Below are 23,931 nucleotides of genomic sequence, written 5' to 3'. Positions count from 1 at the left end.
CTATTTTATATATTTTTTTGTTCTCTTTTTTTTCCTCTTTATCTTTTTCTTTTACAGGATAGATCATCGAGGGATAGCTTCATCTGCGGAACGGATGCATCGTCGCCTGGCTGGATTCATCCTCGATTTTTACACGCGAATACGGGAAGGATAGGAAGAACACTGGCGCGCGTGTCGGCGGGCACAGGCGTGGGTGTTCTCGGGCGCGATTAAACTTCGTTTGATTGTTCGAATCGAAAACGCGAATTTAGAGTAGAGTCTACGTTTTTCTAACACTCGCGTGGGTGTTCGGGCGCGATTAAAGGTCCTACCGTGGACTTCGTTTGATTTCTTCAAAATTTCGATGGGGGTACTTCGCGAATTTCGGCTTAACAGTAGAATCTACGTAATTATAACACACACGTGGGTGTCGCGACGCGATTAGTATTTCTAAGGAGTGCGCTTTGTTTGTTCGAAATTCGGAAAGCACGAATTCAGATGTGCTTAATAATTCGTTATGTCTGAAGCGGACGGTGCAAATGGTGGAGCTATCTGTAAGAGGTGTGTTGTAGCTAAAGCTACGCATACCCTGTTAGTTAAGAAGCCAGTGCATTGAAGCGGAAAGGTATAGCGGATCGGTATCGCGGAACGCGGATTTTAGAGTAGAGTCAGCGTTAGCTCGTGGGTCTCCACATGCAGCAACCTCCACGTGGTGAGACCTGGATCGTTAATACTTGAAAGTCTAATTGTAAATCTTATAACGCAAGTATTATCGAGCGAATGGCTGCATACTGTATTACTTTTCCAATATTTTCTCAATCTAATTCCAACTAAACATTAACATATTTTCATTTTATATAGCTAATAATACTTCACTAGATAAATAAAGAAATATAGCAGAATTATAAAATAATTTCTTTAAGAAACGAAAAGAAAATTTTTCTATTATACTTTTATATCTGCTGTCATTTCTATTTATTGTTATTTTCACGATTTTGGTATTCTGATTTTACTCGGATGAAGTTATCTTAGCTATCTTTATTTCCCTGCCTCGCCTCTCTCTCTCTCTTTCTCTCTTTCTTTTTCTCTCGCTCTTTCTCTCTCTCTTTTTCTCTCTCTTTCTTTTTCTCTCGCTCTTTCTCTCTCTCTCTCTTTTTCTCTCTCTTTCTCTCTCTCTCTCTCTCTCCTCCCCTTTCCAATCTTTACAAATCCCAAAGGTGAATTTGAGTTACATAATTGTAAATGTTGAAGTAACTCACTAGACCGGAAGACTAACACGATTTGGATACGATCAGTGGCTTTCTAGCAGATAAATTAGTATAAATTCATCGTGTAAGCATACTATACAGTTATCTCTTGCGCCATTATATATCCCATATTCTTGAAGAGTCTCATTCACACTGAAACATCGAGTTGAGAATATGAATGAATGAGGATATCTTAAAATCGGTGAAAATAAGTGTATCATTGTCAAAAAAAAAAAAAGAAAAGATAATAAGGTTATAAAAATTTCAGTGTAAAACGTTTGAAGTGTTGGTGTCAACGAAATTATTTTATCATACATTACCTATGCAATTTTACATTTTGTTTAATTTACGTTATCAACAATAACAAATTTTGCCAATTAATGTAATTGCAATTACAACGAAAATTTATTTATGTCCGATTAATCTCGCAAAAAAGTAATTTAAACATGGCCGATGTGCGCATGCGCGATTATAGTGTTAAAGGCAGGAATAATTCTTGGAGGATTGTAATGGCGATTAGGATCAGTTGATATATTTTATATTTCTACGAAGAATTTGTAATTGTATATAATAATGATTTACTATTATGACAGTGTGGAATTGTGTAATTAAAAATGAGATTATTTTACTTTAGCAAGGCATGCTATTTTTGTTAATTAATTGATTAAATAAATATAGAATGAAAATGAAAAAAAAGTTATATATGTTCATATTATTATAAACTTTAACTGATGATTTTTCGCAAAATTATGTCATCCCTTGCGTTGAATAAACTTAAAAAGAGGACAGTATCAGATGTGATTAAAAAGCCTAAAAGAAAAGTTGATAGATTCGATGGACTTACTGTGGAAGAGATTCAAAAGTATACTCTACCTGACTATCTCAAGGAAAATCTTGATATGGTCTTTATCGGTATAAATCCAAGTTTGATGGCAGCCCATCGTGGCAAATATTATGCAGGTCCTGGTAATCATTTTTACAAGCTTTTATATGGATCAGCCTTAATTCCAAAATGTATCAGTTTTGAGGAAGATCACAAGTTATTACAATATGGAATTGGATTAACAAATATAGTCACAAGACCTACTAGATCTTCTGCGGATCTAAAACGAACAGAAATCAAAGAAGGCGCTAAGATTGTTGAAGAGAAATTGAGACTATTTAAACCAAAGATTGCTATTTTTAATGGAAAGTGTATTTATGAAGTATATTCTAATAAAAATAGTAAATCACCATTTCATTTTGGATTGCAATCAGAACTCATAGGGGATACTGCTGTTTGGGTTGTACCTTCTAGCAGTGCTCGTTGTGCTAATTTTCCTCGAATGATAGACAAATTACATTTTTATTCTGCATTAAAGAAATATTTGAAATTTTTAAAGGGTGAAATCAAAGAAATTGATATAAGTGAATTTTTCTTTGAAAGAAAATCCAAACAATTTATACCAAGTACCTCTAAAATGTGGAGACGTAAAAATATATCAGCTTTCTTGCATGGTGGCAGAATAGCCAATAAAGATACTATTTATTTGGATACTTCAGATGAAAGTATAGCAATTGCCTGCAGCACGGAATTTATTGTTAAAGAACTAGAGCAAAAGAAATATAATGATGACAAAAATGAAGAGGAAGAGCAATTGAAAATACATGACTGCTCTTTGAGAGAAAATTTCAAATCAACAATTAATGAAACATTTGATGAAAATGTTGAAGACAGATTACAGAAAAATACTGAACCTAAATCTGCAAATGTAAAAAATGAAATTAAATGTAACAAAAAACATAAAAAAAATAAAAGACCTTCTCCTAAAAATGTTCATGTAAAAAGATTATCTAAAACAAATGATTCGTTGGATTTTGTTAAATTAATAAAACAAAGACTTTTAGAAAAAGCAAATGTTATTAAAGCTATACAAAAAAAATAGAGATTCTCAAAAATGAAAACTGTAAACTAATAAATATTCGTACGCTTTATATTTATAAACTGCATTTATAATTCCAATCTATCCTTTCCTTCCAATATTTATATGTATACAAGGTGTAACACTTAATTCAAGCACTTAAAATATTTATTTTATTTTTGATAATACGAAAAAAAAAATTTCCGATGCAGAGATATTTTCAGTGCTCAAATTAGGTAATATTTGTTAATTATTCATTTATCTTCATTATTTTAGATATTAGTTTATTTAGATGCATAAACGTAAATAAATAAATAAATAAATATTATAGCATGTTATTTTATAATATTTTTTTTATTTTTATAAACATACTAAAATACATTTTAATGTATGAATTTTCCCTGAAAAATAATCTTTTAAATCAATATTTAATTTTTCCCTTGAATCCTTTAAACAATATATAAACTATATAGAAAATAAACAAGTTATTAGCAATTTGGTATAAAAAGCCCTCTTACGCACGACCTTATGTTTTCCTTATATAATGGAAAATGTAACAAACAATTCATATCTTCAAAACTACTATAAGATATCCAACAATTTTTTTTACATAGATTTTTACTTTTCATATAAAAATCTAAACATATTTACTTTACCGTCTCTACTAACGACAATGAATTTACTTAAAATTTATACAAAAACTGAAATTGCTTGCAACGAAAGAAATGATAGACATTATTACCATTAGATATGCAACGAAATTTAGAAAATAAATAAAATTTGAAAAAAAAATAAATAACAAACAAATCGTGCAAAAATACTGAAAAAATGAATAGCCATTAACAAACGCCATATCGGTCATACGTATTCTATGTTCTTAGAAATATTGGTTTAATAATGGAATTATAATCATTCGTTCATTCAAGTAAAATTGAAATTATAGTTTTGCTTTGTTCATTTCCATAAGTGTTTTAAGCTTTTGGGTTAACATAATATTACCAGTAATTTTTAGTTTTCCTCGCATAAATGCAACTTGTGGATTTACTTTTCCTGTTGCCTGTGAAAAATTATTATCATAAATATAAATATATCTTAATATAGTAAAAAAAATAAACTTACGATATCCATCATATCCTTGTCTTCTGTAGTTAAAGTGGTATCAGCTTTTCCTGATTTAGGTTGTCCTTTATACACATCACCTTTCTTTAAGTCCAAAGCTGTTGAAATATAACATAAAAAATTGTATGAATTTGGTGTATAATGTTAACACCATATAAAAATAATATAGTTAACATAAGGTAAGTATTTAAAAAAGTCTAATGGCTTCTTTCTGACATACTCCATTGGGCTTTCGGATTTCCATCCACAGTAATATTGTAAAGAAAGATTGCATTCACTTTCTTCGTTTGATCAGGATTAGCTTTGACATAGTCCCTCATAGCATTAAAAACTGCGTTACTTTGTAGATCATTATTATTAGCAATTAGATTTGAAGTTGGAGTTGCAGTTGGAGTTGCAGTTGGAGTTGCAGTTGGAGTTGTTGGTGTTACTTTGGATTTTACATTGAATAAATCAATATAAGCACCTATAAAAAGGATATTAAGAAATGCATATTACATTTCAATAATAATTATAATTATCATAAGTATTTGGTAAGTAAGTAAGAAATATTTTTCTTTGATAACCCAGTAACGAGAATGGTTATCTAAGCCTTTTGTCTAATGAATTACGCACGCTTAAAAGAGTTGGTTGAAAAACGAAACAAAAGAAAATATCCTATCTGAAAATCCGCAAAAATCTTAGGAAGTTTGATTCGAACATAGTGGAAGGACTTAAATTGTTATCAACAATCTTTGGTGAAAAAGAAAGCTGAGCTGTTCTATATGTAAGTGACAAAAAGGAGGATGAATCACCGGCAATCGAAAAAAATAATATGAGATACTTTGAGTTTTCCAATAATAGTATTCGAAGGTTTTATTGATGATAATAAACTATATGGATATGGTAAAATAAAACTTTGAAATTGAAGGAATTGATTAACGTTTAAAACTCGAACCTAAAAAAAAAATGCAGGGGGCCTGTTTAGGTGATCGATATACAATTCTAATAAATAATCCTATATAAGTATTAAATTGCACGACATGATATTTTCCCAAACCGCTATCGGGTATAATAAAAGTTATACTTCAATTTCACTATAACCTTTCTAAACTTACCTACAATAATAGGAGTATTGGTTTCTACAATGGATGTTTGGAAATGTATTCTGTTGCCATTTTGCCACATATCAGTGCGCAATGTTTCTCCTGGAAATACTGGTTTTGAAAATCTGACCTAAAAAAATAATTATATTTTTTATTGTTATAATATACCTTACTACAAAAAAAAAAGTTTAAGTAATTATAAATTAAAAGTTAAGAAGTTTAGAACTGACCTTTATTCTTTTAAACAAACTTGGATCACCATTTGCATAAGTATTTAGAACATGTCTTGTAGAAAATCCAAGAGAGCATAATCCATGTAAAATCGGTCTTTTATATCCAGCCATTGTAGCAAGATTTGAATCAATATGTAAAGGATTCGGATCGCCATTGAGTCTGTACAATGCTGCCTAAAAAATATATTTATATTATTTAATTAAACATACTAAAACAATAATTAATAGCCTCAAAAATGTATGATTTACATCATTTTTATACCTGATCAATAGTAGTCTTTTGAGTAACAGATGCATCTGGATTGCGATTGGGTGGATCAATAATTGGAATAATATGTGGAGATGTAGTCTTGGCTTGCAAACTATTAACACCTACAACATACACTGAGATCTGTCCTGTACATAATTTTTCTTCACTAGTAGCATCAAAAGTATCATCTGTAAAAAGTATTTATTACATTAAACAGTTATTAAATTATTTATTATTAAATTAATATTGGAATTTTCAACATTTTTAAATTGAAATAAAATCTATATTCGTCTTTAATTGCATTTCATTAGGAACATACGTTGAACTAGGATCACTATTCCCTTTTTTTTGTGAAGAACATCTAAAATTTTGTAGAGTGTCTTTACTTTAGCTTCTCCAGATAGTACTTTATAAGTTTCAAAATATTGTTCTCCATGTAATATCTGAAAATAAAAGTAATAAAAATAATTATATACGAGCATTATAAATTTATTGTTATTTATGTTCTCATACATTCATAGGATTTATCTGTAAATCAGGTAGAGCATTAGATATAATTGAATTTCTCATGCACCCCATTACACCGAAAGCTATGTAATAAGTAGGTAAAATTGCAAAATTCTCATGGTTTTCATATAAGTAACGTAAATCGGATGGATTTTCAATAGTTGCTCCAACTGAAATCAAAATTACCATTTTTATATATATATGTTTATAACTTACATAAGTTTTTGTTTTTATATATATCTATGTATACAATACCTCCAAGAGCATACAGGATGCTATCTCGACTATCGTAATTAGTGTATAGAACATTATCATCCTAATGAAAAAATTATCAAAAGTATTAATCAAATAAGTAACAATAAATCATTAATAAATAATATGTAAATTGTTCCTTACGATCTTTTTGTTAGAAACGCCATTCTTTAAATTGTCAATAATATTCATCTGATCTTCTACTATTTGCTACAAATTATCAACAAAAAAAAAAATAATAATTGATAATATAATACTATATTAATTTTTATATATTAATTATCCTATAATTTATATATACCTCTATATTAGCTGCATATTTAGCAGATGTCATATTTACGATATCTGACCAATTTTTTTGTACACTTTCAGGTGTAACAATATCATTTAAATTTGTTCGTAAAACACATCCTGGTGAGCGAACAATATCACCTACAGAATTTTTATAGATACATAATATATAAATGCGAACAATGTTACATTTTTCATGGTATAATTTCTGTAAAATTTATATGCTTACATTTTCTTACCCAACCTATAGCTGATTCAATAACTGATCCAGTTTCATTGCATTTTTCATGACACAACCAAAAAACTATTGGAGCTATTAATTCTGGTTTTAATTCTTTAAATAGATCTAAAAAAAAAAAGAATTTAAAAATTGCTAATTATTTTGTACAAATATTGTATAAAATAAAAATTGTATAAAGTAAGAGTTGTAACATAACAAAGTTATTATATTATATTAAAAACGAAAATGATTATGATAAATATATAAATCCTTACCAGGAGGAATAATATCTTCTGTAAGTCTGGATGCTGCAGTTGGTACAATGACATTAATACATATATTTTTTTTAGCACCTTCAATTGCCAAAGTTTTTGCAAAACCAACTAAACCCATTTTTGCAGTACTATAATTACTTTGACCAAAATTTCCGCATAATCCACTATTACTTGTAGTAAAAATGACTTTGCCATAATTCTGTTTACAAAAGTATGGCCATGCTGCTTGAGTTGTTTTAAATGCACCCTTAATATGAACATCTTGTATCAAATCTGTACAAAGTTGATAAAAATAGAGCATATACTTAATATCAAATTTACACCTACAAAATAATTATATACTAACCCCAATCTTTTTCTGACATTTTTGCAAAAGATTTATCCTTCAAAATACCAGCATTATTAACAACTACATCAACACGTCCAAATGTATTAATAGCAGTTTTAATAATCTTAGCGCCATCCACAACTGAATTATAATCAGCCACTGCTTTTCCACCTATGAAAAAAGAAAAAAAGAAAAAAAGAAAAAAAAAATAATTATAACTTATATATGATTATATATATGAAATTAATAAAAATTTGCATATTGTAGAAATTCTAAAAAAGTATATATTTTATTTATAAAGAAACATTTTATATTTCACATAAGATAAAATAAGAAACGTTTAAATATAACATTTGTTATATAAAATGTAATATTTAATTAAAATATTTATCATAAAAATATAATATTTAAATCTTTTTATATGTAATTTATAATATATTGTAAGGTATTATTGTTTTAGTATTTAATTTAAATTATATGAACTAAAATATAAAAAATGCTAATTATTGAAAAGCAAAGGAAATCCTTACCATTTTTTTGTATTTCAGCTACAACATTATCTGCAGCTTGACTACTTTTACCATCACCATGCCGTCCACCTCCTAAATCATTCACTACAATACTAGCACCTCTGGAAGCAAATAATAATGCATATGCACGGCCTAAACCTGCATATACACAATAAATAAAATTTTTATTAGAATAAATTATTTTGTACAACAATGAAATATATGATTAATATAATAATCATATTAAAAATAATTATTAAATAATTATTACAAATTTGAATTACCTGCACCAGCTCCTGTCACTACAACTACACGATTATCAAATCGTAGTTCTGTCATTTTTATCTTCTTTTTAATGATTTAAAATAAATGGTTATAGAATTTCAATATTAAAATCGAATCGATGTTAACAACCGACTTACTTTATTAATAAGGAATATCGTCAATGATGCAGCAATAACAAAATTGTTAAATATTTATGTTCTGATTAAAGTCCATCTAGTTCTTTACTTCCCTATATAAAAATTATACATCACCGATTAATTATTTATTTAACTCAGAATTTTAATACAACATATAACTGATTAGAGTTTAGAAGAGAGAATTTTACATTAATAAATATTAAAAGAATATTCTTTTATTCATTTATATTCCATCATTGATATTAATTATGTTACAACATATAGTACTTATTTTATTTTCAGATATAAAAAAAGGAAACTTTTCCAACTATAGCCAATAAGAAAAGAGAAATGATTATGGACAAATTGCAAACAAGAACTCTAATAGATATATTTACATACACATTAATAAAAAGAAACGGTTATAGCTTTCACAATTTTATTACCAAACATTATTATTTATTCGTGATTTCTAATATGTTATCTATTAATGAGTTCTAATACGTTACATTCTTATATTAAGAGTACATCAATTCTGTTAAATGATTGGTTGATACGATATATTCCTATCTAGTCTCATAACCTATCAATCTCATCATCGTATGCATTTTAACTTTCAACCAATCAGTGTTAAACGTTTAACCAATCACATTCTTGCAACAATGCAGTCAAAATGTTACGTATCATTCGCTAAGTGTTGTATATTGGAAACATCACAAGCTGCGTATAAAAGAAACGTGGTGTGATATTAAATCGTTTCGAAGAAGCATAAATAACAAAAAGTTCCTTTTCTCTCGAGACGAAGAATTGCATTAATTGGAATATAGTGGCATATCTATTAGACAAACTAATCATGAGCAAATTATTTCTTCGAATAAGTAGGCATATTTTGAGCAAAAACCAACGATTCATTCTGTTACATTTTGTATGAAATAAATAAATGCACAAAAATAAATAATAATAAAAATATTTTATATTTTCTCAATGAATGTTCATTATTTTTCTATTGATAGTTATGTTTATTGCCTGCTGTTATCTCGAACGCAATTCCATTTTGTCATGGATTATACGCCCTATGTACAGAGTAATTTAAAAAAATCTTAATATAAAATAAGAAATCGATCGTAGGTCTCTTATGATAAAAAACAATAATGTAATATATATTTTAGGAACATATGTATAAAATGTTCCTTCCCTTTTTTCCTTTATTAAACAACACTGTTTCGATATTCAATAATGTATATAAAAACAATATAAAAATAAGAATTATGAGACCATATTCGAGGATCATACAATGCACAAAGTACCGTTGACCATATTTAATCCGTTTGTTTAAGAACAAAGGTACCTGAAGAAATATGAATTAAAAAACGATGTGTTCAGCAAAAACACATATTTTCACGTAATTCGTTGTTGCACATATATTTCAAAAGAACACAAAAAGAAATATAACGGCTTAATATCATAACGAAACTATGATCAAAAGACAGTATTATGCTTTGTAGATCGATTGAATTATTACATCACAATAAAATCGGGAAGCATCGAGAATAATGGAGGAGTTGAACGAAAGTCATCAAATGATCGAACGCAACTCGATAATACGTTCGGCGTGTATTGAGTTTCAAAGATAAAATATAAGTAAACGTAGCCGAACGGATAAACGCCAAGAAGCAGGGATAAAACTGAGATAGCTTGGTGGAAGCTTCTCTACAAGGTAAATAAGAAAGCAGCGACAAGGAAGAACGGCGGCGATGGATGTCGCGGTGTGCATTCACAAAGCATGAAGAAGGTAGAAGCAAGAAGAGGGGAGAGGAGAATGAAAGAGAGTGAGAGAGGGAGGGGAATAAGGAGAAAGAGAAAGAAAGAGAAAGAAAGACAGATAGATGGATAGATAGATAGATAGATAGACGGATAGAAAGAGAGAGAGACAGAGAGAGAGAGGGAAAGAAAGAAAGACTGAGAGGGGACGGTAGATGCGTGTAGATGGTAAAAGACATCGATAGAGAGCGCGACGAGCGTCCTCGTCGTTTGGGGGCATCGTCGGTAGGGATGGATGAGGGAGGCGGAGGGAGGTCGGTGAACAGAGCTCGTCCAACCGCGAGAAGGAGCTAGTAGCGCTCCTCCGGCGGTATGAGGCGGCGTGGGGCTAGGGACGATGCTTGGGCCGCGACTAGGAGGCACTCGGGAGGCAGGGAGGGCATGCGAAGGAGCACAGTTCAGTAGTCGCCATTGCAAGTCCCCCTGTGCTCTCGTATTCGCGACACTCGTACGCGTGGAGCCGATTTTCCGCTAACCTAAACTCCCCGCGAGGGCCCAAAGTGTGCCCCCCCGATGCAGAGATATTGCACGGAGCTCACCGAAAGATTATTAAAATCCCTTGACAAGGAATACAATGTAAGTAGCGGAGTGAATCCGCGATGCGCCGTCCGTCCGCTCGCGCAAACGGCTATCGGGCCACTCTCGATCCCCCGTGCGCCGTGTGCCTGTACCAGTGGCGTGCGCGAGAGCCGTCGAGAATGTAGTGTAGCGACGGCTCTGCGTGTGAGTGATCCATCTTACGTGCTATCACGTACGTGTGGATATCGCTCCACGAAACATACCCTTTCCCTCCTACCATTACGAGATTGTGTGCGCTCGCTTGCATATCCATCCGTGAGCGCGTTCTCGACAACCTGGAGGCTTAACCTCTCTCTCTCTCTCTCTATATATCTCTATCCTCTCTCTGTCTCTCTCTCTCTCTTCTCACTCTCACTCTACTCTCTCTCTTTCTCTTTCTCTCTCTCTCTCTCTCTTTCTCTCTCTCTCTTTTTCATGCTAAATCATCTACGCATACAATTTTTCTTCTTCTTTCCCTGATATTACGGAAACACGTCTCCAGGATACGCATGACATTCGTTTCACCAGTAGTTCTTGATTTCTGTCAACGAACTTCCCTCTTTTCTTTTCGTCGTTTTGTCTTTTATCTTAATTATAACGTCGTGTCGGTTGACGAATATCGTACGTTGTACGTACGTAGTCGTGCACAATTGCACATGATTCTAATATACATATATATACACGTATATGTATGTGTGTGTGTATATGTATATATATGTCTTTCTCTTTCTCTCAGTCGCCTTTTTCTCTTATGGTGTATCTATTCTGTTTGTCGAAACACTAAACAACATAACTTTTGGCTTGTTTCGAAAGTAGAATCGCGTTCGTATGTTATGCGTTCTTAAAAAAAAACAGTTATTTGTTTCATGCGATTGGTTTCTTTTGTCGTTTCACGTTGACATATTGATACGCCAGCTCGTAATGATTCGATCTGATTACGTTTCGTTATTGCTTTGTAAGCCTTACCTGATCGATCTAATAAACATATTTTTACGTACACGTGTCGAACCCTTATATTTAATATGTTCATTGATTTATCTTTACAGATAGTTCTCTATTTATTGTAATTCTCACTTTCAAATTTAGCCTTTGCATCTAGAATCATATGCTTGCCTCAAGAAAATTTATTTAGTATAACTTTCATTATATTGATATTTGAAATATAATACTGTTACTTAATAATTTTAACAGTGTTGAATATACCCATTCCATTTGTGATAATTAATTTTACAAAGAAAAAAAAGGTGATGTAAATTAATTGATAATTATAACATGCAAAGACAAAAATGTTTAATAGGTTGGAATATTTAAAATTAGTATGAACTTGTAAATATATTTAATTACTTTTTATATCACTTTATTGTTGATTCTATTATAACAATTTAATTTTATTTCAGTATATATAACAAATGTCTTCTTCAATAAAAAAGAAACTAACTAAACTATTACATATAATTATGTATTTACATTTAAAGGATGCAAAATATAAACAAAAAGATATATATTTTGTAGGTCGTTGACATGGGAGCTGTTGTTGATGTCATTACGGCCCTGGAAAAGACGACGATCACCAAAGAAGTTCTGGAGGTATATATTTTTAATGTATATTATATATAAGGTAAAGAGAAAGAAAAGAAATTTAATCTTTATGTAAAAACATCTGTAAACACTGAATTAATTTTAAATAATATAGATTACAAGGCTTGGTAAATATATTAACGAACTACGAAGGAAGACAAATAATGATGCCCTGGCCAAGCGTGCAAAAGATTTGGTACGTCGTTGGAGAGATATGGTTTTACCATCAGCTCATTCAACCCCACAACCGACACCTGCTGATACAGCACCACCTGCCCTTAATGGAGCAAAGCCTCATAGTCCAGCCTTAAGATGTTTCAAACCACAAAGTCCTGCTGTAAGATGCTTGAAGCCTCAAAGTCCTCTATTAAGGGATGCTACTCCTTTAAGAGTGAGTTTTTACATTTAATTACCTATTATCATATTTCTCAAATGAATTTAATTTATAAAAAATTATTTTACATCAATTCATTACTCCCTTTTAATTTTATTTGTTATTTGACATGATGTAAATTAATTTTGATAGGTTATCAGCCCAGCTCTATCTGTGCATAGTGACCATTCACGGTCTCCTAATGCAGCTTCAAATAAGCAGTCAATTACACTTACTAGCAACCACCGGATAAGTTCGGATGTACCTCCCACACATAGCTCTTCGAGTCAGAATCACTTGATAGAAGCAGTGCCACGGACCCACAGTTCCAATAAACGACTTCGAAAAGATGTTTGTAAGGACCAACATAATTACCAGGAACATGAATCAGACTCGATTACAGAATGTGAGCCATTCGTTAAAAGACAGCGTTTGAATGGCGAAAACATAAGTGGTAATTTAAATTCGCAAGTGCCTAGCCCTACATTGAAAGAACGAATTTCCCATCATTTTGTGGAGTCTTCCACTAATCCTGATGATTCAGGTCCAAAAAAACGTGGTAGGAAAAAAGGCAGTAAGTCTATAAAGAAGCAACCATACATAGAGGACCGTGTTAAAGAAAAACTAGCCAGTATTTCAAGAAATCCTAAGTTAAAGACAACACAAGAATTGCTGGCTGATTTACAAGCACGTGGCTCAAATTCTAGCATTAATTCAAATGCTCTACCTAGTCAAAGTGTAGAACCACCAAGTATGGAAGATGTTTTGAGGAGTAATAATGAACAAGTATCCAAGTTCCTGCGTTGTACTCCAAACAATACATCTCACAAAAGTACAGTTTCTGAAACTTCTTTACAAAATCGGTTAAAATCTACAGAAAACTGTTGTGAAATATCATCCAAGTGTCAAGAAACAAGTGCAGTGTACGAAGAAAGTCCAAGTACGCAAAACCAACCACAATCACATCAAGATTTATCGGTTGAGGAGATACTGGCAAAGTTACCACCATTAGATCCAAGTTCGATAGACTGGAGTGATTGTGAAACTGAACCCAATGAAGATCAAAATGGTACAGTGTATCCACCTCAAGAAGTTACTACAGAGGACCTTGAAAGATTACATACGCAGTGCATAGAAGGTCTCAATGGGAATTATCAACCAAAATTATTGTCTCTCGCTAGTAACAATGAAACGTCAGAAAAAGAGGAAGGAGTGTCAGAATTAAATGTAATGAACTGTGAGCATAGCCAAACTGGTGAAGAATTTCGAGAATGGCACCAGATGCTGGCAAGGCCCAGTTGTGATGGCCAAATCCTCCACATATTGCCTTATGTTATTATTGATTAGTAATTTTATTATTCTATTCTATTATTACTCTCTGCAATTTGTGAGAAGAACCCTGCAAAAATTAAATCGATTGATTTATGATCAATCTATTAAAACAATTTCTATTGCAATTTACAATTGCTGTTTATTTCTATTAATGCTGATGTTACTGCCATCCTCATTATCATTATTACTCCTATCATGATCAAAATTTTATCTACCAACTTCACAGAAAAATAACTACTGACTATTGCCCTCGTTATTGTCATAATCATATTTAGCATTTCCAAATATTTCACTATTATTGTTATTAACTTCATTTCATGATCGGTATCATTATTGTTGTAATTATCACCACTGTTGTCATTGTCATTGTCATTGTCATTATCATTGTCATCATCATTTTGATTATTATTATTATTATTATTATTATTATTATTTTATTATTATTATTATTATTATATTATTAATATTATTACTTTTTGTCTTTATTATTATTACCATTACTATTACTACTACAACTACTACTACTACTACTACTACTACTACTACTACTACTACTACTACTACTATTACTACTACTACTACACTACCACCACACTACTACTACTACAATTATTACTACTATTACTATTGTTGTCACTAGCATTATCATTATATTATTGCTACAGTACAGCTACAAAAAGGTCGATAAATGAATATAAAATGAGCCACACACAAAACGGGGGCATTGTCAAATTGCTGTAAATGGAAATATTTAATTTCATGTATGCTTGTAAATGTCTTTCGTAATATTGCCTTAATTAACGTGGTATAAGTTGCTAGGTATGAAATACATATTAATTCTAAAGAATTTTATTATTTATGTTTGAAATGTGTAAGGGGGGATTCAGTTTTTCCAGTAGAGATAATAATAATTCTTAAAATTTGGATTTAAGTTTGTGTCAGACAATACAAAGTTGATCGCTTTTATAAATTATAAAAATAATTTTATTTCAATAATAAACGTGAGGCATACTAATTACATAGTATACCTTGGCTTATCTATAAGAAGAAATATTATTTTGGTAATTATATCCATAAGAACAGTATTTTATGAATAATTTCATTAACGTTTTAGAACATTACATTGAAGTAAAACCAAAAGACATGAGAGTTCATAATCATGAGAGTAAATAAAAAAAAAACAACATAAGCTTTACAATTATCAAATAAGAAATTTCAAAGCTTTGACTAATTCGAATAAACAGAGAAAAAACCATAAGAATACAGTCTCATCTTATGTTCTCTTAACTTTGCTAAGGTATACTGCAAAACAATATAAAGTTATAGTAAGAAAATAATTATATAGAATCAATGGTGCAAAGTAACAATTACAAAAAAGCAAATAAAATTAATGTATTTGAAATTGATTTATCTTAATTTTACAAATAAAAGATGTTTCCGTTAGTATAGGACAGTTGGATATAATAAGCAAAATAATTTTCTTTATTTTATACGTGGAAAGGATAGCCGAGCTGAATACACTGGGGCCTTAATTAAAATTAAAAAATGAAAAAATATTTGTCTAATATAGTATTATGTTGCACATACTTATAGCAATCATATGAATTGAAGTACTTTGTAAATTTTTTACTTTGAAAGAGTATAAGCTATCAGAAACAAAACAAAAAATATATATATACAGGATTGTGTATAATCATTGTAAAATTAAGTTTATCAGAAAATTTTGACATTTTTCTTCTATTATAAATTATAGGTGCAATATATAAAGAAATTCCAATGAATGGGCACGTTAATTTTTGGAAAGATCATAAAATCAGGGAAAATGACATTTCTGTTTTAAAATGTAAATATTCGTTATAGTTGTGTAGATCAGCACCAGAAATATATCAAAAATGTGTGTAACATCCAAGTGAGATCACACTTTCTTGTTATTTTGAAAGGAATGAAACTTTACCTATTATATTATTATATTATGTGTATTGAAAACCTTTGTCAAACCTTATAAATTAGAAAAAAAAAATTTCTTGTTTTTAATACGTTTATAATTTTTAAAAATCATACCGACCTTATTGTGTATTTCTTTTTAAAGTTTCCATTCAACGATTCCTAAGATAAAAAATTTCATTTTTAATGAAATTAAAGCAAAAATAATTTTAATATTATATTAGTATTACAAATGGAAACATATTGTAAACCGATGTCAAATTTTGGACTGAATATTGATTAGAATATCTATTACTTTTTATTCATTAAATAGAAAATGAACATGTCATACAAGTTGTAGTTTTCTGTAACACTCAAATGAGAAACATAATACAAATAATTATATTTAAAAATATAAAACGATATAATTTGATTATATTCGTTGTTACATTTAATTTGAATAGATTATCATTTCTTAGTATCGAATTTTCGTTTGTGATGTATAAAAGTTGTTCTGTTCGTAAAAATATATATTCTTATATAATTTAGACTATGATTTTTAATCTCAAATTCATACTGCGAATATACTTGTACCAACAATTTTCTAATATTCTAATGGGGAAGAAAAAAAGAAAAAAAAAAAAGAAAAAAAAGAAAGAAAGAAAAAAAAAAAGAAAAAAAATATGAAAATGAAAATTATCAAAATCATACCAACTTCGAACTTTATTTTTATGTGAATTATTACAAGACTGACAGGTGCCCCTATACTATAAATTATAATATACAAATTACTATATCAGTTTTAAGGGAATAAAATGATTCATTTCACCGGCAGTAGCAAAACACTTCGCAATCGTTTTAAAATAAATAATGCATGTATATAAGTCCTAGAAAAAAAAAGAAGAAGAAAAGGAAAAACACAATAGTAACAACAACAACAACAACATTGCGAGTGCGCCTACATTATAATTTTGAAAGTATAAAAGCATAGGCAACTCGGTCTGGCCCATTAATTATTTAAGTTCGAAAATAATTTCTTTTACTAAAAAAGAATTTCAAAATCACTAGCGCTTTGGCGCCAAAACTTACTGTCTTATCGTTGGTGAATAGACGTACATATTATATAAAATTATTTTCAATTTGAAGTACTTGTATGTGCATATAATATTTCCTTAGAAAAAAAGAGAGAAAAAGAGAGATAGAGAGAGAGAACAAAAGAAATAAAGAAGGAGATGTTTAAGAAGAGATTAAGAACGTTTATGGATGTAACAGATTTTTGGTACACGCTTTGGTACGACTAAAGCAGGATACATATATACATCCTTTAAACATGAATCCCGTGCCTTCTGTGCCTCTGCATTATATCACAATTTCACATTACATTGAAAAAAAGAATGATGTGAAAAGTGAAACAAATAAGACATAAAGATACGATAATGGATGATGGAATAAGAAATATAAAAGAAGTATCGAAATTTATTTAATCAACGATCGTTCCAATGATCGTCGTTCAATGAAGCACGGAATGACAATCGGTTAAAAGAAAAAAAAAAAAAAGAAAAAAAAGGAAATGACAGATCGTGCTATCGAAGACGTTCAATAAAAAAAGAAATTACAAGACACCTCCTCCCTTCCCTCATTAAAATTATTTATAATTCAAACGCACTCTTTTGCGTTTATTATAGTTATGTGAATGGAAAGAAGAAAAAAAAAAAGAAAAAAAAACACACACGAAAAAGAAAGAAATAAATAAGCAAAGTGTTTCAATAATATTTTATTTTTTAAGTGCGCCTTTCAATTACTTTATTAATCGGCTATCGTAATTATGAATACGAATACGAGTTTGTGTATTGTAAAAAATTTGTGAATTTAGTTATCTATATGCGTTTAACATAATATTTTCTAATGTTCTCACTGCGATGTCATTGTGCTTGTTATATAAATGCTTGTTACATAATTGTTCACAGAAAACATTATACGGCCATTAAGATGAGAATATGATATTACTTATGCGGTTTAACAATGTATTTACATGTGCACTGATACAAACTACTCTTTTTATTTTGTTTCGAAAGTACAGCTAAATATCGATACATGTTAACCAGCATATGTGATATATGTCTCTATGTGCATATTTATAGTAAGTATGTGTATAATATAGTTAAGTACATGTGAAATATTTTCTTTCCTCTCTTGGAATCAATCGAAGATAATATATTGTTTTTTCCTTGCGTTTTTAGAAAACCACGAATCTTGCTTTTGACAAAAAAGCAGCTCTGCGATGTACAAAAATGCCAATATCAATATAACATATATACATAATGCAACACAAAACTATATTACTAATAATAAATATTCAAATATGTTTGCTTTCCCGTAATATTGATCCATTTTTAACTTTCGATAGTTTTTTTTTATTTTTTTATTTTTAAAGTATATAATTTCGAAAAGAAAGAACGCACATATAGCTATATATATATATATATAAAAAAAGAAGAACTGTTAACTGTAACATTGTGCATACAATTAATTAATTTCGTTTCGATAATGCGGAAGATTTTTTATACGTTTATATCGACTCTCGTAATTCAATCTTTTCAAATTAAATATCGCGCCAATTTACTATGTACATCACATTACGTACTTATTATTTTACAAATTTCATTTATTTGACAGAAAAATCGATATTCAGTATTTACTCATAAAATATGTATTAGAACAATTTTTATATTAGACATTGCGAACTATAAAATTATTGTAAAATACGATTTATTTATTTATAAATTAACCAACAAAATATCGTCGAATGTAAGTAAATATATATCTTCTTAAAATTCAGTTTATGACTTATAATAATGATTAATAATACGTTGATATTGAAACACTTCAATGACTACGTAGAAATTTATCAACGACGTTTCGTAGATTTTAACGTTGCTAAAGGAGCCATTTGATTGGTCGGTCGGTTAGCGAACAAACTGTTTTCTGATTCGTCAGACGCTTCACACACATTTGTAATTGGATAATACAAAATCGATTGTTTTTTCTATTAAGAGAATTATAACGTTAACTAAAAAGATATAATCAGTATTATTACGATTTTTTTTTTATTGTAAGATAAGCTATATAATATCGTTTCAAAAATAGAAAAAAAAAAGAAAACAAAAATGGCGACATATTTATGACTTTTGTTTCGTTAAAATTTTTTTAAAATTATTTATCGATGATGATTTAAAGGATATACGATATGATAGTGCTGTATATCTTATCGATGAGAAAAATATTTTTTATTATCGAAAATTATTACGAAATACAAAGATTATTTGATTTTAATGGTAACGTAATCGCGACTGCGCAATCAACCAAAATAGCATAATCCTCTGTGCGTAGGACGTTATACTCCTACTGCCCTTTGTATTAACCTCACAACAACACACACGTATATATACACATATTCTCATCCAGAAAAAGTGGTTGAGCTCCAGAGGCGGCCTTAACGAGGTTGCTTTAAAGAATCTTAGTTAAGGAGATTCGCAGTAAACGTTGTGCTTGGTTTTCAGTCAAACGACGCCTTTGGTGTGCCTTCTAACGAAAAAAATACTCTTTTTACGCGTTTTGTTTTTATCTCTTTCTCTCTCTCTCTCTCTCTCTCTCTCTCTCTCCGTTCAATTTTATACTCATCCCCTCTCAGTCATTCTTTGTCAATTTTCTCTCTCTCTCTCTCTTTCTCTCTCTCTCTCTCTCTCTCTCTTTTGTGGTCTCACACTTCCTCGTATCTAAGCTCGTACCACTGACATTTCATTGTCATACATGTGACAAATTAAACTGCCGTTAAAAATAAATAAAAGAATGTCGAAACCTGGTGACAGACAAAGTTACGCACAGACCTACAAACTCGTTGTTGTGGGTGGTGGTGGTGTTGGAAAATCAGCAATTACAATACAATTCATTCAAGTAAGTACTTTTTATGGTCACTAGCTACGTTACTACAGATCGAGCGTATGAGTGTACGTAGTTGAGTACCAATCAGCTTCGTTCTCCAGGCTACACCATTCATAGATCGTCCAAAATGAAAAGAATTAATGATAACTCGTAAAGAGTGATCTCATGTTAAGTTATTTAGGTTTTATTTTTTATTTTATAAAGATGATACTTATTTAGAATTTGATGACGTCAAATTTCGTCATATGTTGTTTTGATAGACGATATCAAATGATACGAACATTCTTTCATTAACGATTATGTCATACGAACGCATGCTATTGTCATATATGGTCATACAAACTTTATCTCAGTAATTGATAAGATTATCAAAATTACAAACTATATTGCTTTCCTCTATATTGCTTTCCTCTATATTGCTTGTTTAATCAATTTAACTATTTTCAATAATTATTATACTTTTTTTTATATTTCTTATACTTTTCTATTAAGGATTCATTTCTTATAGAGTTATTTTGTGACTGATTATGATCCAACAATTGAAGATTCATATACAAAACAATGTGTCATCGATGATGTTCCAGCAAAACTTGATAGTATGTATAAATCAATATCTAATTTATTATTTATATTAATGATTCTCTTTTATAGTTAATTTTATATGCTTTAATTTTTAGTATTGGATACTGCGGGACAAGAAGAATTTAGTGCAATGCGTGAACAGTACATGAGAAGTGGGGAAGGTTTCCTACTTGTATTTTCAGTTACAGACCACTCATCATTTGATGAAATTTTAAAATTTCATAGACAAATTCTCAGAGTAAAGGATCGCGATGAGTTTCCTATGCTTATGGTTGGAAATAAAGCTGACTTAGATCACCAAAGAATTGTAAGATATACCACGTAAACTCATAAAAGAATGAGCACGAATGCTGATACATAGAAAATCAATTTCTGTAATACATATCTTTTCATTACAGATATCCGTCGAAGAAGCACAAAATATGGCACGTCAATTAAAAATTCCATACATCGAATGTAGCGCTAAGTTAAGGATGAATGTGGATCAAGCTTTCCACGAATTAGTTAGAATTGTTCGAAAATTTCAATTATCTGAAAGACCACCGCTTAAACCAAACTATAAGAAAAATAAGAAGAAATGTTGCATGCTATAAATTTGTTTGGAAGCATTTAAACATTCTTCCGATGCCAAATACCATTGGTGAAACTTTATGGAAAATTATGAAACATCGATTAGTAACAAGGAATATTGTGATTATTATGATATTACAATTATATCACATGGGGAAAGAAAAAAAAGAAAAGTATAAGAATACATTTTAATGTATATGAAAATCTCATTAGTTATAACAAAATTGTTGGAATCATTGATAGATAAAGTTGAATTTAAATTATTTTATTTTAAATTGTTTATATTACGCGAGACTTCTTATAAGAAATAATCAAAAATTCGAATGTGGTTTTTTTGACCATATATCTTTTTCAACTATTAAAACATTGATAAGTCTGTTTTTCAAAAATAATTGTTTATAACAAAAGTAATTAAAAGTAACAGAATAACACAGATACTATTTTATAAACAGATTTATATAAAATAATATAATTGCTTGATAAAATTTACTCATAATTTATATATCAGAATTTATATCGTATGTGTGTATATTAACCGATTTTATGACAAATTTTCCATATCGATTCGAATGGAGAATAGTCTTAGAAAATCCAAGGATGCAAAAGCATTGTGTACGATAAAAACAATTTATATACATTTCATTTGTACCTCTTCTCACAGAAATAGTACAATAATCTAATGTTTAAGTAGTATTTTTTAACCAAGTATTCTCTTGTAGATCAAGAGTAATTATTATAAAATTAGATTAAAATTAATCTCATCGTATAAATGCACAAGATTTATTATTAAATTTTTCACAATCTATGTTTGCGTAGGATTTTCTTGGTTTGTTATTTACTAATGAATTAACTTAGCAATAATAATAAACAACGTTACAATTTAAGTTTCAGTGCAAATACAAGAAAAACTGCAATTTGTCATATAGTTTAAGGATATTTTCAATATAAAAAAAAATATTAATTAGGTACATAAATTAGTTGAATATATTCAGAGTTAAATAAGTTCGTTGATTTAAATTTTATCTGAAATCTCTAAAAGAAATTAAATATTTGAGAGATATTTCATTTATATTTTCAGTTTAAATAATATAAAAAAGAAAAAAGTTAACAATATGTGCCTATAATAATATGCGATATTTGATGTGCATGTATTATTATTATTAATATATCTCGATGTTTATGAAGAATTATTTATTTATTGATCTATACTCGTTTTGTCATTAGGATAAGAAAATAATGAATAATACAGAAGTGAAAACATTAACATAATATGGGGCCAATAACAAATGTAACGCACAATTCATTCTTCTAACTACCAGTTCTCCCAATCTATGTAACGAAATAGATACTAACAATCAATGTATTACACATGGTATTTTTTATAACAATATAATATATTTGATATAATCTTACAAATATTTAAACAACAGTAAGAAACCTGTAATTTGTCACGTTTTGTCAAAAGTATATTTTGTACTTAACTTAAATCATCGCCTACCAATACCACGTCAAATGTGCTCTATAATACATTATAAACATTATTGTCACACTTTTATGTGTCGTATAATCTATGCAATTTAAGACGAAACCATAGATTATATCCTTTTATCCCGTCATTTATTTTAAACGTTCTCCGTAAACTTGCATTTGTAATAAAGAATTCTTTTTTTTTGTAATAATCAACGATTATGACAACATTGTTCGTTATAAATATATTTCGTTAAAATATATATATATATATAATTGATATAATATATATAATTGATATAATATATATAATTAATTAAATATATATAATTGAAATGGATACCAGTAAGATAATTCCAATTGAAAAATTGAATTGATAAAACATCTTATTTATGTTTCTCCTTTCGATCTCGTACCAGCAGATTAGTGAGTTTCTTATTCTCTGTTTTTCAACGCATATTGAATATGTTAATTTTATAGCGATGATTAAAAACAAAAAAAAAAACAACTATTAAAAATCCAATCCGTCTTTTGTAGACGTCGATTATATTTCGTTTAAAATGAATGTGAATTTTTAAAAATGTCAAAATCTCTTGTCTTTTTTGAAAGAAAAACAAAAGAGAGAAAAATCGTCATTATAGCATTTTTAAAAACGTCTTTTTTAATAATAACGTATAAACGATAATAATTGTAAGTATTATTTTCTTTATCGTCACGTTTAATGCTTATTATTTCTTTTTTTTTCGTTGTGAAGGACATAAACACGGTGATTGATTAGTTGCAAACGTGTTTGTTTTTTTTTTTCTTTTTCTTTCCTTGCCAGCTACAACTCTCGAATACTTAAGAGAGAGAAAGAGAAAATTATTTTATTTTATTTTTACCATGTACAAAATTACTGATTGAAAATGTTATTGAAAAATTTCCTCGTGTTAAAATTACGACAGATTAATATCTTTAGCGTGACATAACATTTAAAGTTGTCTTGCGCGAGATCCATTATCAGTCCAGTCTTGAATCGAGTAACGATTATTCCACCCGGTACGACGGAACATTCACCCTAATTTAGCTGGCGAACGATCGAAGAAGAGCAGCAAGGTGGTCAGACGGGATTCCCATCGTAGCTATTCTTGACCAGACCAGGCTAATATTGAATCCACTCAATTACTTCCAGCTACGTTAGTATATTGA

General features: G+C 29.5%; 4 protein-coding genes across 8 annotated transcripts; 3 read left to right on the top strand and 1 right to left on the bottom strand.

Moving 5' to 3' along the window:
• The first annotated feature begins 1,165 nt into the window (after window positions 1–1,165).
• On the top strand, window positions 1,166–3,188 carry LOC118449248 (G/T mismatch-specific thymine DNA glycosylase). The gene has a single exon (XM_035883622.2). It carries the CDS (start codon window positions 1,958–1,960, stop codon window positions 3,149–3,151), a length of 1,194 nt encoding a protein of 397 aa, XP_035739515.2. The 5' UTR covers window positions 1,166–1,957; the 3' UTR covers window positions 3,152–3,188.
• Window positions 3,189–3,462: 274 nt separating this feature from the next.
• Window positions 3,463–8,949, bottom strand: Mfe2 (peroxisomal multifunctional enzyme type 2). 2 transcript variants are annotated; one of them, XM_035881843.2, is made up of 17 exons: window positions 8,807–8,949; window positions 8,481–8,710; window positions 8,218–8,355; window positions 7,706–7,858; window positions 7,360–7,632; window positions 7,094–7,210; window positions 6,875–7,005; window positions 6,718–6,783; window positions 6,577–6,637; window positions 6,328–6,491; window positions 6,134–6,257; window positions 5,827–6,002; window positions 5,562–5,738; window positions 5,344–5,461; window positions 4,467–4,712; window positions 4,247–4,344; window positions 3,463–4,184 (listed from the first exon to the last, which is right to left on the bottom strand). In XM_035881843.2, exons 2-17 carry the CDS (start codon window positions 8,533–8,535, stop codon window positions 4,065–4,067), a joined length of 2,217 nt encoding a protein of 738 aa, XP_035737736.2. In that variant the 5' UTR covers window positions 8,536–8,710; window positions 8,807–8,949; the 3' UTR covers window positions 3,463–4,064. The 2 variants fall into 2 exon arrangements, with proteins under 2 accessions (XP_035737736.2, XP_085514939.1); XM_085658813.1 differs by having other exon boundaries at window positions 8,481–8,844.
• Window positions 8,950–10,715: 1,766 nt separating this feature from the next.
• MED26 (mediator complex subunit 26) lies at window positions 10,716–14,372 on the top strand. 4 transcript variants are annotated; one of them, XM_085658828.1, is made up of 5 exons: window positions 11,641–11,931; window positions 12,168–12,220; window positions 12,489–12,563; window positions 12,670–12,945; window positions 13,081–14,372. In XM_085658828.1, exons 1-5 carry the CDS (start codon window positions 11,805–11,807, stop codon window positions 14,272–14,274), a joined length of 1,725 nt encoding a protein of 574 aa, XP_085514954.1. In that variant the 5' UTR covers window positions 11,641–11,804; the 3' UTR covers window positions 14,275–14,372. The 4 variants fall into 4 exon arrangements, with proteins under 4 accessions (XP_035742776.1, XP_035742779.1, XP_085514954.1 ...); XM_035886883.2 differs by lacking the exons at window positions 11,641–11,931; window positions 12,168–12,220 and adding an exon at window positions 10,716–10,994; XM_035886886.2 differs by lacking the exons at window positions 11,641–11,931; window positions 12,168–12,220 and adding an exon at window positions 11,105–11,169.
• Window positions 14,373–19,482: 5,110 nt separating this feature from the next.
• Window positions 19,483–22,967, top strand: Ras64B (ras-like protein 2). The gene is made up of 4 exons (XM_035886963.2): window positions 19,483–20,136; window positions 20,633–20,720; window positions 20,802–21,013; window positions 21,105–22,967. Exons 1-4 carry the CDS (start codon window positions 20,032–20,034, stop codon window positions 21,297–21,299), a joined length of 600 nt encoding a protein of 199 aa, XP_035742856.1. The 5' UTR covers window positions 19,483–20,031; the 3' UTR covers window positions 21,300–22,967.
• Window positions 22,968–23,931: the final 964 nt, after the last annotated feature.

This window comes from Vespa mandarinia, chromosome 8 (genome assembly GCF_050613455.1).
Source record: "Vespa mandarinia isolate Hongniang chromosome 8, ASM5061345v1, whole genome shotgun sequence".
NCBI classification, from domain to species: Eukaryota; Metazoa; Arthropoda; class Insecta; order Hymenoptera; family Vespidae; genus Vespa; species Vespa mandarinia.
The sequence above is the reverse complement of the archived record's forward strand: the minus strand, read 5'-3'. Positions and strand labels throughout refer to the sequence as shown.

Bases quoted from the DNA above. Each gene is read 5' to 3' on its own strand.
- LOC118449248 (XM_035883622.2), top strand. From the start codon at position 1,958: ATGATTTTTCGCAAAATTATGTCATCCCTTGCGTTGAATAAACTTAAA.
- MED26 (XM_085658828.1), top strand. From the start codon at position 11,805: ATGTTATGCGTTCTTAAAAAAAAACAGTTATTTGTTTCATGCGATTGG. The intron at 11,932-12,167 runs GTAAGCCTTACC...TAATTTTAACAG, and splicing joins TTACGTTTCGTTATTGCTTT to TGTTGAATATACCCATTCCA. The intron at 12,564-12,669 runs GTATATATTTTT...TAAATAATATAG, and splicing joins TCACCAAAGAAGTTCTGGAG to ATTACAAGGCTTGGTAAATA.
- Ras64B (XM_035886963.2), top strand. From the start codon at position 20,032: ATGTCGAAACCTGGTGACAGACAAAGTTACGCACAGACCTACAAACTC. The intron at 20,137-20,632 runs GTAAGTACTTTT...CATTTCTTATAG, and splicing joins TTACAATACAATTCATTCAA to AGTTATTTTGTGACTGATTA. The intron at 21,014-21,104 runs GTAAGATATACC...TTTTCATTACAG, and splicing joins ACTTAGATCACCAAAGAATT to ATATCCGTCGAAGAAGCACA.
- Mfe2 (XM_035881843.2), bottom strand. From the start codon at position 8,535: ATGACAGAACTACGATTTGATAATCGTGTAGTTGTAGTGACAGGAGCT. The intron at 6,492-6,576 runs GTATTGTATACA...TTTTGATTTCAG, and splicing joins CATCCTGTATGCTCTTGGAG to TTGGAGCAACTATTGAAAAT. The intron at 4,185-4,246 runs GTAAGTTTATTT...AATTTTTCACAG, and splicing joins ACAAGGATATGATGGATATC to GCAACAGGAAAAGTAAATCC.